Below are 13,248 nucleotides of genomic sequence, written 5' to 3' on the forward strand. Positions count from 1 at the left end.
CAAGAATATAACTACTATAATACTGCCACTATGTACAAGAATATAACTACTATAATACTGCCCCTGCCTTATATACAAGAATATAACTACTATAATACTGCTCTTACATACCAGAATATAACTACTATAATACTGCTCCTATTTACAAGCATATACAGTGCCTTGCAAAAGTATTCGTCCCCCTTTGAATTTTTCAACCTTTTCCCACATTTCAGGCTTCAAACATAAAGATAAAAATGCTAATGTTATGGTGAAGAATCAACAACAAGTGGGACACAATTGTGAAGTTGAATGATATTTTTTGCTTATTTTAAAGTTTTTTTAAAAAAGAAATATCTGAAAAGTGGGGCGTGCAATATTATTCATCCCCTTTACTTTCAGTGCAGCAAACTCACTCCAGAAGTTCATTGAGGATCTCTGAATGATCCAATGTTGTCCTAAATGACTGATGATGATAAATATAATCCACCTGTGTGTAATCAAGTCTCCGTATAAATGCACCTGCTCTGTGATAGTCTGAGTGTTCTGTTTAAAGCGCAGACAGCATCATGAAGACCAAGGAACACAACAGGCAGGTCCGTGATACTGTTGTGGAGAAGTTTAAAGTTGGATTTGGTTACAAAAAGATTTCCAAAACTTTAAACATCCCAAGGAGCACTGTGTAAGCGATCATATTGAAATGGAAGGAGTATCATACCACTGCAAATCTACCAAGACCCGGCCGTCCATCCAAACTTTCATCTCAAACAAGGAGAAGACTGATCAGAGATGCAGCCAAGAGGCCCATGATCACTCTGGATGAACTGCAGAAATCTACAGCTGAGGTGGGAGAGTCTGTCCATAGGACAACAATCAGTCGTACACTGCACAAATCTGGCCTTTATTGAAGAGTGGCAAGAAGAAAGCCATTTCTCAAAGATATCCATAAAAAGTGTTATTTAAAGTTTGCCACAAGCCACCTGGGAAACACACCAAACATGTGAAAGAAGGTGCTCTGGTCAGATGAAACCAAAATCGTACTATTTGGGCACAATGCCAAACGATATGTTTGGCATAAAAGCAACACGGCTCATCACCTTGAACACACCATCCCCACTGTCAAAAATGGTGGTGGCAGCATCAAGGTTTGGGTCTGCGTTTCTGCAGCAGGGACAGGGAAGATGGTTAAATATCGTTCAACTTCACAATTGTGTCCCACTTGTTGATTCTTCACCATAACATTAAAATTTTTATCTTTATGTTTGAAGCCTGAAATGTGGATAAAGGTTGAAAAATTCAAGGGGGGCGAATACTTTCGCAAGGCACTGTAATTACAATAATACTGCTCCTATGTACAAAAATATAACTACTATAATAGTGCTTTCTTTGCAGGAGAAAATGTAATCTTCACAGATAGATGAGTTCTCTGTTCTGTATAATTATGAATTTCTTTTGTAGCTGAAGGGAGATTGTTGGGTTAAATTGACCTCAATATAAGTAGGTGACACTGTCCCTGTTATAGCTAATGTTTCTATGGCAGCTAAATTATTTTGCCAGGCGCTATGGTAACTTCCCAACAGAACTGTCTCTCGCCCCTTGCTGAACATGGACTGGTGATAGTATAATACCGCTAGCATTGTTCTATATCTCAAGCTCATAGATTCAAGACTTAGTTTGGCCTTCAAACATCTATCTTCAAATTCTAAAACTATGGTGGATCTATCAAATGGATCTTACCAGAGCCCACCAGCCATTTATGGATATTAGAAGATTGACAACCAGCCTGGCTTGCCTTGGGGAGACATGTAACAGTTTTAGCCAAGTGATATGGGGTGAGACTATGCTCTGTTGAGTCAGATTCTTGATGTTTTGGTCTTTTCGTGAAGTTGTCATTATCTGTGGTTTGCACGATCAATAAACCTGGGGGTTTCTTAGGAAGATCTTGGTTCTATCAACTTCAGAGTTCCAACCTAGCTGTGACTTACCTCTTGTGGTGGTGCAGGAAATCTACAATCTCCTTTTCACTGTTGGGTTTGTTGGGAATTGTCACTGGCTCATCATGGAAAGGTTCATAGTAGTCAATCTCATTGAGCTTAAGAGTCAACTTCTTGGCAACCTGGATTCATAAACAGAGAATTGGTTGGCATAAAATACAACTCAAACCTTAAGAACAGCAACCCTAAGTAGCAAATGGTCTCAAGCCTACCACTGAACCATCAAGACTCCTTATCTCACCGACCTAATTCTGTCCATCCAGGTAGGCCTTGATAGTGTTTTTGAAAATACCTTCAACATCCACCTTGAAGATCAGATCAAAGCAGTCTTTGATCCATCAACAGGAAGTTACTAGTGATACCTCTACAGTCCCTGACAAAAGTTCTGTCGCTTATCCATGTTATGTAAATAAAAGCTTATAACCTGACTTTAAATTCATCCATTGGTTTCATAAATTACTCTTTTGAAAGCTGAAACCCTCCCACATTTGGTTTAGGTTATGAAAATAAAGTTGCTGTAGTTCTCCTTTGGAAGGAGATTGTCTGTATTATAAAAGGTGGTTACATGTCATATGCGTGCCTTATGATAGTTAGTAAGAGAAGGGGTGTTAGTTAGGATGTGGCTTATAATCTCTGTAAGTTGACATGAAGTAATCACGTATTTGAATCTTCTTTTTTTTCTTCCTGTAAATTCTCTTGTTTACTTTAATAAAGAAAGATTAAACATAAAGTTGCTGTAAAGCTGAAATATTAATCATTTAATGAACACAGAAAGGTCAGATTTTGGCAAGACAAAAGTTTTGTCGGCTTGTCATATAATGCACCCAATCCTAGTTTACATCCTAACCTGTGCTCCCTAAATGATCGGTTAATTAGTGGGTGTGTATAAAAAGAAACCCAGCACCCCAGACCTTCACTTGAACTGCAACTTAACCTCTGACAACATGCCAAAAATCCCCCCTGCGACCAAAGCCTTGATTATCAAGAGGCTGAAGAACAGATCTTTGTCGCCCACAGAAAGTTATGTGAAATTCAAACAAAGAATTAACTTCTAATACAAAGATATGTTGCATAACCATTGGTGAATGACGTTGTGGTGCTATTAGAGCCATATTTAATATTTTGTGTGACAATTTATTGATGAAGTCATCAGGACTAGCAAAAAATGCAGTCTTCCATGCCTCCCAGAGTTCATCTAGATTCTTTGGTTTTGTCTTCCAAACTTCCTCTTTCATCCTACCCCAAACATGTTCAATGATGTTCATGCCTGGTGACTGGGCTGGCCAGTCCTTGAGCACCTTGATCTTCTTTGCCAGGAGGAACTTTGTTGTAGAGATGGATGTGTCACGCTCCCGGTGTCCCGGCAGCCCTCCTTACCCACTGAGCCGGTTCCTGCATCGCACCACCGCTCCGTACCCACTGATCCAGTCGTACCTGCATCGCACCACCGCTCCGTACCCACTGATTCAGTCGTACCTGCATCGCACCACCGCTCCGTACCCACTGATTCAGTCGTACCTGCATCGCACCACCGCTACGTGCTCACTGATCCAGTCCACGTGTCCACCGGTCATGGCTGCCGCTCCCGCTCGTGCTCTCCTGTGTCCTGCTCCTGGTCTTATGAGTCTGACTCTGAGTCTTAGCCACATGGTTCTGTATAGGACCAGGTCGCGCCCACTCTCCTGGTCTTATAGGCCCAGCACACCTGGAGCAGGAGATGACATGAGGCTGTGCTGGGTATATAAGACTGGCCTTTCCATGTGGGCGGCGCCTGATCAACGTGTCTTGAAGCCTTGTCTTGTGAGCTAGGTGCTCAGGTCCCCTTGTGCCGTGTCCTGTACTACTGCCTGTCTTTACTACCCGGCACCTGTACCAGTGTCCTGCACTGTCTCTTAGGAACCCCGTGACCCCAGTGACTTTGTTCTTCCCGTCCCCTGTGGGACGCGGCTCCCGTCCCAGCCACGCCACTGCTCCGGCTGCCGTGTACCCTGCCCCCGGTGGGGTGCTCGGTCCAGCGGCTCCACCTCCTGGGTCTACCAGTCCTCCCGGTCCTGACAGGATGTATGAGATGGAGCACCATCCTGCTGCAGAATTTGACCCCTTTTATGATTGGGAATGTAAGAGGTAGCTAATACTTCTTGATATTTTAGGCTATTGATATTGGCTTCCACCTTGCAAATGTTTCGCACATGATCTTTCCATCAACAAACTTACGTGTTTTCTGGATCCATACGGGCGCCAGTAGGTCTCCTGCAGTATTTGCGGTGGCTGTGGTGTAATTCAACTGAAGATTCATCAGAGAAATCCACCTTCTGCCACTTTTCCAGTGTCCATCTGTTTAGCAGGCTGTGGGACTTGGCAAATGCCACACGTTTTTTTAATTGCCTTTTGTTTAGTGCTGGCTTCTAGGCACTGATTCGATCATGGAGGCCATTTCGAGACAGAATCCTACCAACTGTTCTAGTTGACACAAGGACTTGAGATGACCAGGCCTTTTGGAGCTCTGCTGCAGTGGAAGAGGGGCTGGCTTTGGATTTTCTAACCAACAAACGTTCCTCCTGAACAGTTGTCTTGTGGGGTCTGCCGGACCTGGGCTTGTCAAAAACATCTCCAGTCTCTTCAATCTTTTTTTAATTCTTTGTACTTGATGCGGAGACACATTAAAGGTGCCAGACACCTCTGCAGTGGATCTGGTCTTCAGCCTCTTGATAATCAAGGCTTTGGTCACAGGGTGGATTTTTGGCATGTTGTCAGAGGTCAAGTTGCAGTTCAACTGAAGGTCTGGGGTGCTGGGTTTCTTTTTATACACACCCACTAATTAAGCGATCATATAGTGAGCACAGGTGAGGCTGTAAACTAGGATTGGGTGCATTATATGACAAGGCAACAAAACTTTTGTCTTGCCAAAATCTGACCTTTCTGTGTTCATTAAATGATCAATATTTCAGCTTTGCAGCAACTTTATTTTAATAACCTAAACAAATTTGGGAGGGTTTTAGCTTTCAAAAGAATAATTTATCAAACCAATGGATGAATTTAAAGTCAGGTTATAAGCTTTTATTTACATAAAATGGATAAGTAATAGAACTTCTGTCAGGGACTGTATGATAAGGCAGTCAAAAGACAAGAACCCACAGAAACAAAAGGAACCTCTTGGTCCCACTGTCCCAAAATCTGTGTTTCAATAACTGCACTTCACAGCCATTTTTAGGATGCAGAAGCAATCTTGACTAATATCATTCTCATTAATATTGGAAGCCTCAAGAGTTGGACTTCTACCATCAAACTTGGACTACTTATCAATGTTAAAATATGGAAAGCTCATTGAAGCTGGACTTTAGCCAAGTTCACCAAGAGTTATCCTTCCTATTAGGGACCCAAAAACATAATGATAACCAATATGGATGGCAACGTATCATTGTTAATGGCCACCACATATCCCTTACGAACAGATCAGAACAACCAACCATTCATAAGTTGTTTTTTTTTTTTTAAATGCCCTTAAAATTTGACCAAATTTAGACTTTACCATCTGGCCACTTTATAATATATAATGTCCTAAGACCATTGTGTCCATTTTTTCAGTTTATTGTTAAGTTTCCTTCCTCTGCCTCTGATGTGTAGCCCACAGTTGAAACGTCTTCTACAATAGCTCATATGTAGTTTCAGCCTACAGCAGAAATCAATTGGGATGCGGTAGAGCAATTAAGTATGATTATTGCACATATGTTTCAGATATTAGCAGTAACTCGTGAAGGCGGTAATTTTATTGCCTATGTGTTCGATAAAGTGCCTCAGAACTAATCCTGTTACTGTCAACTATTTAACTCCTTCTGTTCTCAAAGTTGACTTAGTTTGGAAGATATTAGGTATGAAAACCATGAACAATCATACAGGTTTTGGCAAATGTCTGAATTTGAGTTTTTTTCGATGACTTATTGATGGGTGTAGGCTTCAGAGTGTCATCGGTGAGGGTCCTACCACATGGATGAGGCTGAATTACAGTGAAAACCAAGACACATCATCACTCACATGGATAAAGAAGGGTCACTATCTACAATGAAAGGACTCTGTTAAACTTGTTGACCCCTGCATTAAACCGATTGGTAGGAAGCGCTTAAGTCAAATCTTCACCGATCATTTGATGTTAAAACCTAGATGCCCCAATTTGCAGAGATAACAGTTGCAGCTCAGCCCATGGTCCCCTTCACCACACTATATTTTTTTGGTGGGTGCCTTTGATAGTGTCGACAATGAGCCCGGTTGATATTTCCTCTAAAGAACATGATGGGAGGAGGGATATTTGAGCTTAAATTTCAGAATTTATTCCAACTTTTACGCTCTTTGCTATGTTAATTTGTATTTCAGTAGTTTGTTGCACCTAGCAGATTTTTTTTGTTCTATCCCTTTAAAAATGTTAAAGCTATGGTAACGCAATAGATGACTAACTCCCCACCTTCACCATCTGATGCATCCTCCATATGTGACAAGTCAGTGACTAACTACCCTGCCCTTAAATACACAGTATTTCTCTGACAACCCAAGCAGCAGTCATGGCTTTTAATTGCAAAGTAGGGAATTGTATGAAAATACCAATTACTTGGTCTGGCCACAGGCTTCTGTCTTGCATTTCTATCACATCGAAAAGATTAGTATTCTGATCCGCGGGTAATGTACCAGCACCTGTGCATGATGGCTAGCAAGTGATAGTAACTTCTACTTATCTTCTATTAGGTCATTGTGAATAATCAAGAGGCAACAACTGTTGTGCTCCATGAGCTACGATGCCTGTCCATCTCTATTCAAGGAGGGGTTGGGCCAACCATTAAACCAGGCAGGACCTCGGACGTGATACTAGTCAGAGAGTGTAATCGATTTTTATGGTTCCTTGCCACACACAATCGATTGAGCACAATTGAAATCAATAGTGCTATGGTCGGCAGTAGACGTATCTAGGACCAAATTCGACAGTTTTGCCAAATTTTCCAAGGAAATTCAATTTGTGACAAATCAGGTGCCACAAACGAAAAGTACTTCAAAACCTCCAATGATATTGATGGACACGTGTGATTGAATTGCAGCAGCACTATAACGGTACTGATTCCTTCCTGGCCCTTCATCACAGACACCGTGACTCTCTTATCTTTCTCTCCCTATCATTTAAACCTGTATAATATTTTTCTTTTTATGCTGTCACACACATTATCAGTACAGTTTCTTAAATTTTTAATGCCTTTCTTTCCATATTATTTCTCTAACCTGCGAAGTCCTCTCACTATCCAGATTCATCACAAACTTGCAGCTGCATTCCCTGTCTAGCTTTTATACAGGCTATGACAGTCCCTCCTAATTGATTGTTCTGTACTATGTAATTTTCTGGCTGTAAGGAATTATGAGGAAGTCCATCAGAGTTCATGTTGTCTGTTTCTGTCCGAGGCAATACATAAATGTGTTTAGCCTACTCATGCGAAGCGTATGGCAAATTGTTCAAATTTTCCAGCTTCAGAAAATTCCTAGAAGTTCTAGGCAAATTCATTTTGCTCATGTCTTCTCTCAATTTAGTTTTTGAGCCTTTTGTTGAAGGCCTTTTTTCTGATGATGGGAAGTCATGTCTTCCGATATGTTTCAGTCTTGAGGTGGACATTCCCTTTAACGTGTTAGTTCAGTATAACAGGTCTGATAGGGTTTAAGGAAATTGGTGTAGACATCAGTCAGGCTAACTCTTACCTTGCTGTCAAAAGTAGCGAAGAATGGTATGTAGGGGTGAAATTCTTCAGCTGCATCTTCATAGGCCTTGTAATCTGCAAAAGGTAGAAGATATGTCTTGTAATTTAGTAATTGGATTAATTGTGGAATTTCTCATAGGGCAGACAATTACAACAAATCAATCATCACTAAAAAAAATGGCCTATTGTCCCACTGGTACAGTCAATTACAGAACAGGTTTGTGGATTTCCTAGGATGTCTTAGTCGAAAGGGGGTAGAGTTGTGTAAACCTCGCATCAAAAAATGAATATTCCAGGTGCGATCAGAGGCGTTAACAGGAGGGATGGCGCATGTCGGAGAGGAACATGACTAGGTTGGGAGGCGGCGATATACATCCCCCGAAATGAGGCCAACTATGTGAACATTTGATATGACATATCACTAACAAAAATAGTAGAACCTGTAGTTTCTTCATTGAAACCTCAGCTTATTTTGGTCTTAAGTGTCCAGTGGATGTCCTTTCTCAATTAATTAGCTTTGAGTCACAAGAAGTAACCGCCCACTTGACTCAAATCCTCAGTTAGTAATTTTACTGAAAATTTCTAATATAGTGCTCAACTTCTCCTGCTCTAAGCCATGGTGCCCACTGATTGGACTTCATTTTCAGTGTGAAGGATTCCCTTTAAGTGTATATTTGAAGAACGTTGGCTCCTTAGCAGCACCCTTTGGGTTGTGATGGTTCAGTCATCAATATTCATAGTCATATTTTCTCAAATATGTTATTATCTATGATTATGGGGACTCACAACAAAAATGGAAATGAGCCCTCTCTGGTACATGCCATCCCTTACATTGTCAGAGAAGAAGCAAATATGGTTATGGTTGGTTTCCTCCTCTGGTAGTGTTCCCGAAGCACACCTATGCTCTATTTTGGTCTTCATATAGATGGGAACTAGTTGTCACTCATAAACTGGGCTCTCCTGACTAACTCAGATAAGACCACTTAGTTGTAGAAGAACATGACGGCGTCAAGGACGTTGCTCGCATGTGAATTCTGAAGATTAAGTCCCTTCTTACCATCCATCTGTACATTGTATAGAGGAAATCCTATGGTTGCCTCATCTCAAAGGGAGCAGCCATCCATTTTGATTTGATTTTTATTCAGCGACGTTACATTAGCCTTCTCCATTATGAAGAACGGTGCGGGCCGCCGGAGCCTCTCTCTTATCATTGCATTACACATGTTGGAGCATTAAACATTGGGCTGAAGACTCAGATAAGAGAACGTCTAGCTGAATGATTAGGTCAGCGTAAAATATGGTCGATCTTGTGTTTGATATCTGCGTTCAACATTCATTTCATCCATTGTCAATTGTTGGGTATGATGACTATGAAACGTCTGTTTAAATAAGAGCATTTTTTAAAGGGGTCTAGGAATTCAATGACCTTTCAAGTGTTCAGAAATGAGGTCAAGAATAAAGTGTGATAATGTGGCTTGATTTTGAACTCCTATGACACATGACCCCTACCTATGGGAGGTCTCACTTTTTTATTGGGCCCTCATGGACATTTTTCTAGAGATAGCAAGTTTTAGCTATGGTCTGTATGATGTTGGGCCTACTTTCTGTCTTTGAAGACTTCAGGCAGGACTGTGGTTAGCATGAAAGTTGGCATCTCATGGTGCAAGCTTCGACTGGGTGGTTACTAGAGGACTCCATACTTAGACTTCCATATCCCATATGTGAGGTTGCTGTATAGGCTTATTCAAAGTGTCGTGATAGGCTGGAGAAGTGTTTTACATCTTCTTGGGATTGAATGTAGTGGCTTCTCCGATGATGAATTGCTCATGATCCATCACATGTTATTACTGCCATCAGATACGATCACTTTGCTCGGTATTCGGGCAGGTCCCAGTCATGCACTTGCTTGCTCATTACTCAAGGAGTGCACTTACTCTGCACGCTTGTAAGGACTGTGTGGGCAGGAGAAGGTAAGCGTACAGAATTATAAGAGGATTAATGGTCTGTGGAGCTGAAGATATGACCCAATGTTAGAGGAAAATAAAAAGGGGATCCGGCTACAGACACAGGATGCCAAATCCACAATTCCAAGGTCTAGTAACCCTTTGTGAACTAAACCAGGAAAGTATTAGGACAACTTAATCTCTTTGTGTAGTTCCAATAGAATCGCCGGTATCCACCAGTGGTCCCATGTTGGGTTGGATAGGTATGTAGGACATGTTACTGGCCCAGATGTACCGCACCACTCAGCCAGAACCAACAAGCTGCCACCACAGGGATCATAATATGGACATATGAAGAAATTGCCCTCCTGTTACAGAGTCCCTGATCTGACCCCAATGAATCATGATATACAGACTTACAGTACATCATAGGATGATGGATGTCTTGTGATGATATTGGAGTTCTGTTTTCCGGAACTTTTTGCACAATGCTAAGAGGAAAGTTCTATCAATGGTCCAAATAAACATATGTAGCGGGGGAGGAGGCTGGCAGTGAGGCCGGGGGGTGCTGCGGAAGCAGGTTTTGTGTACTGAGGTGTTGAATAAAGTGGTGGCAGGATGGCTGCTGACTCACTAAATCTCCTAATACCCCCTGTAAATGATCAATTAAGCCTTCAGTAAATTGCTGGTGATTGTATCCATGGTGGACGGATGTGTCATTCTGACCCCCTTTCAAATCACTATCATTTACACTCGAACATGTAACCAACCAATATACAGACAGCACATGATGGGGAAAAGATTGTATGTGAGGATGTATAGCTATTACATGAGATGTATAGATGATACATGAGACATATAGATATTATATGAGATGTATAGATGGTATGAGTGGATGTATAGGTAGTATGTGAGGTTGTAGATATGGAACATGAGATGTATAGATGGGTCGTGAGGATGTATTGATGGTACATGAGATGTGTAGATGGTACATGAGGAAATATACGGTAGATGGCATGTGAGACATATAGATGATGTTTCAGGATTTATAGATGGCATGTGAGACATATAGATATTACGCGAGGATATATAGATGGTACGTGAGACTTATAGATATTACATGAGGATGTAAAGATGGTATGTGAGCCATTTAGATATTTCGTGAGGATGTATAGATAGTATGTGAGACATATAGATATTTCACGAGGATGTATAGATGGTACGTGAGACTTATAGATATTACGTGAGGATGTATAGATGGTATGGGAGACGTATAGATATTACGTGAGGATGTATAGATAGTATGTGACACATATAGATATTACATGAAGATGTATAGATGGCACGTGAGACTTATAGATATTACGTGAGGATGTATAGATGGTATGGGAGACGTATAGATATTACGTGAGGATGTATACATGGTATGGGAGACGTATAGATATTACGTGAGGATATATAGATGGTATGTGAGAAGTATAGATATTACGTGAGGATGTATAGATGGTATGTGAGACGTATAGATATTACATGATGTTCTATAGATGGTATGTAAGACGTATAGATATTATGGGAGGATATATAGATGGTATGTGAGCCATATAGATATTATGTGAGGATGTATAGATGGTATGTGAGCCATATAGATATTACGTGAGGATGTATAGATGGTATGTGAGCCATATAGATATTACGTGAGGATGTATAGATGGTATGTGAGACATCTAGATATTATGTGAGGATGTATAGATGGTATGTGAGACGTATAGATATTACGTGAGGATGTATAGATAGTATGTGAGCCATATAGATATTACGTGAGTATGTATAGATGGTATGTGAGACATCTAGATATTATGTGAGGATGTATAGATGGTATGTGAGACGTATAGATATTACGTGAGGATGTATAGATAGTATGTGAGCCATATAGATATTACGTGAGTATGTATAGATGGTATGTGAGCCATATAGATATTACGTGAGGATGTATAGATGGTATGTGAGCCATATAGATATTATGCGAGGATGTATAGATAGTATGTGAGACGTATAGATAGTTCATCAGGATAGCTAGATAGATAGCGAAGTCATATTTTTAAGAGGGTTGAAAATGGGTTTGCTACCCTCTTACAAACATCACAGACTGTTGCTACCTGTTGAATTGTTTGGGTCTGCACTAATGCCGTGTTCTTGTTAGGACATGTTGTTATATGTAATGTGATGTTTTACACTGCCCCATGTGTTTGTATGCTGCGATAACGTTGTGACAATTCCAGTGAAACACTACATATCTCATGTGAGAGTTTGGTGTTGTGTGCATCAATAAACTTTGTAGATGAAGTGCCCTGGCTGTAATATGCTAGAAGACGATCTTTGAGTAATAGAAGGGTACCAATGCCAAGATTGGTGATCATGAAGAAGGGCTGTGACCAGCACTGTGCTTTGCTGCTCTGTGGAGAAGACAAAGAGATTGTATCTGTGGTGAAGGATGTGCTGCTGAGGTTTTTGCCAGCAGATTGTGACAAGTATTAAAAAAGTGTCACCAATGAGCTGGTTGCTGTGAACGAATTTTTTTATCTCTGCTCAAGCCTTTTACCTATTATCATTAAAGCCATTGCTTCCAAGTGAGAGAAAAACTCATGAACTGTTGCTGGCGTACATTTTCATTACTTTAGTAATCCCTGAGTGGAGAAACTACTCTTTGAAACAAGTGTATTCATACTATTTAAAAGGAGCCACTGTAAGTGGAGTCCCTGGAAGTCTTACATATAGGTAGTATCTAAAGCTGTATTGATAGATGTAAGGATATTGATAGTATGTAAGGATGTATAGATAGTACATTGGAGTGTATCTATAGATCATTCAGATGGTACATGAGGACTATTCAGTAGAGGGTTGTGCACGCTCGGATTCTTTGGCCCTCTTTTTGTATACCCATTGTTCTAGGGATCTGCTGAGTATCATCCTATTATCTAGATTCATCCCCTTTTCACAAGGCTTCATGGATAGAAAATTCCTCTAACAAACCGACCTAAAATCTTTGTCAGCGTTTTACACACACTGATTTCTGCCCTCATTACATAGTGAATGGTTGTGGTCAAAAGATAAAACTATTGTCTAGCTAGAATAGATAGACATGCAGCAGAATGCCAAATAACCTGGTGTTGGATTAATGGATGTGTCTGGCTAAATCTCGTCATTGAAGCATTGCATAGAAGACCAATACATAAATAAAATTCTACTTACGTTCTGAGTCCTCATTTTTGAAATATCCAATCAGCTTAGGTTCATCTTCAATATTCTCGAAGGCGGCAAGTTCATGACTTCCATCAATGAATTCTACTGGGTCCTCCAGAACCTGTATAGGAAAGAGGTTAGAGTAATAAGGCCTTGTCTTTCCTTTGCATCAACCACCAGTGAGATGCACAATTTTGGATTACTTGAATTACACATAAGGACTATGGTCCAGAATTATTGAAGACCTCCTGAGATCACATGTGGTGGGGAAGCCAATCCCATCTGCTCCCTATTTATGCTGGATGAAATCTTCTCATGCCAACTATAAGTTATCCTGTGTTGGTCTGTGAGCTTTTGTATCCCAGA

The 13,248-nt window shown here is 40.7% G+C and overlaps 1 protein-coding gene across 1 annotated transcript in view; it reads right to left on the bottom strand.

Annotated features, from left to right (window-relative positions):
* The window catches only part of CASQ1 (calsequestrin 1), a 52,447-nt gene that overhangs the window by 14,230 nt on the left and 24,969 nt on the right, over positions 1-13,248 (bottom strand). The window contains exons 4-6 of the mRNA XM_075329685.1: positions 12,892-13,003; positions 7,701-7,774; positions 1,965-2,095 (exon numbers count right to left, since the gene is read on the bottom strand). Of these exons, the coding sequence (XP_075185800.1) occupies positions 1,965-2,095; positions 7,701-7,774; positions 12,892-13,003 (317 nt within the window). The remainder of the gene's footprint in view (positions 1-1,964; positions 2,096-7,700; positions 7,775-12,891; positions 13,004-13,248) is intronic.

Source organism: Anomaloglossus baeobatrachus, chromosome 12 (assembly GCF_048569485.1).
Source record: "Anomaloglossus baeobatrachus isolate aAnoBae1 chromosome 12, aAnoBae1.hap1, whole genome shotgun sequence".
Taxonomy (NCBI): Eukaryota; Metazoa; Chordata; class Amphibia; order Anura; family Aromobatidae; genus Anomaloglossus; species Anomaloglossus baeobatrachus.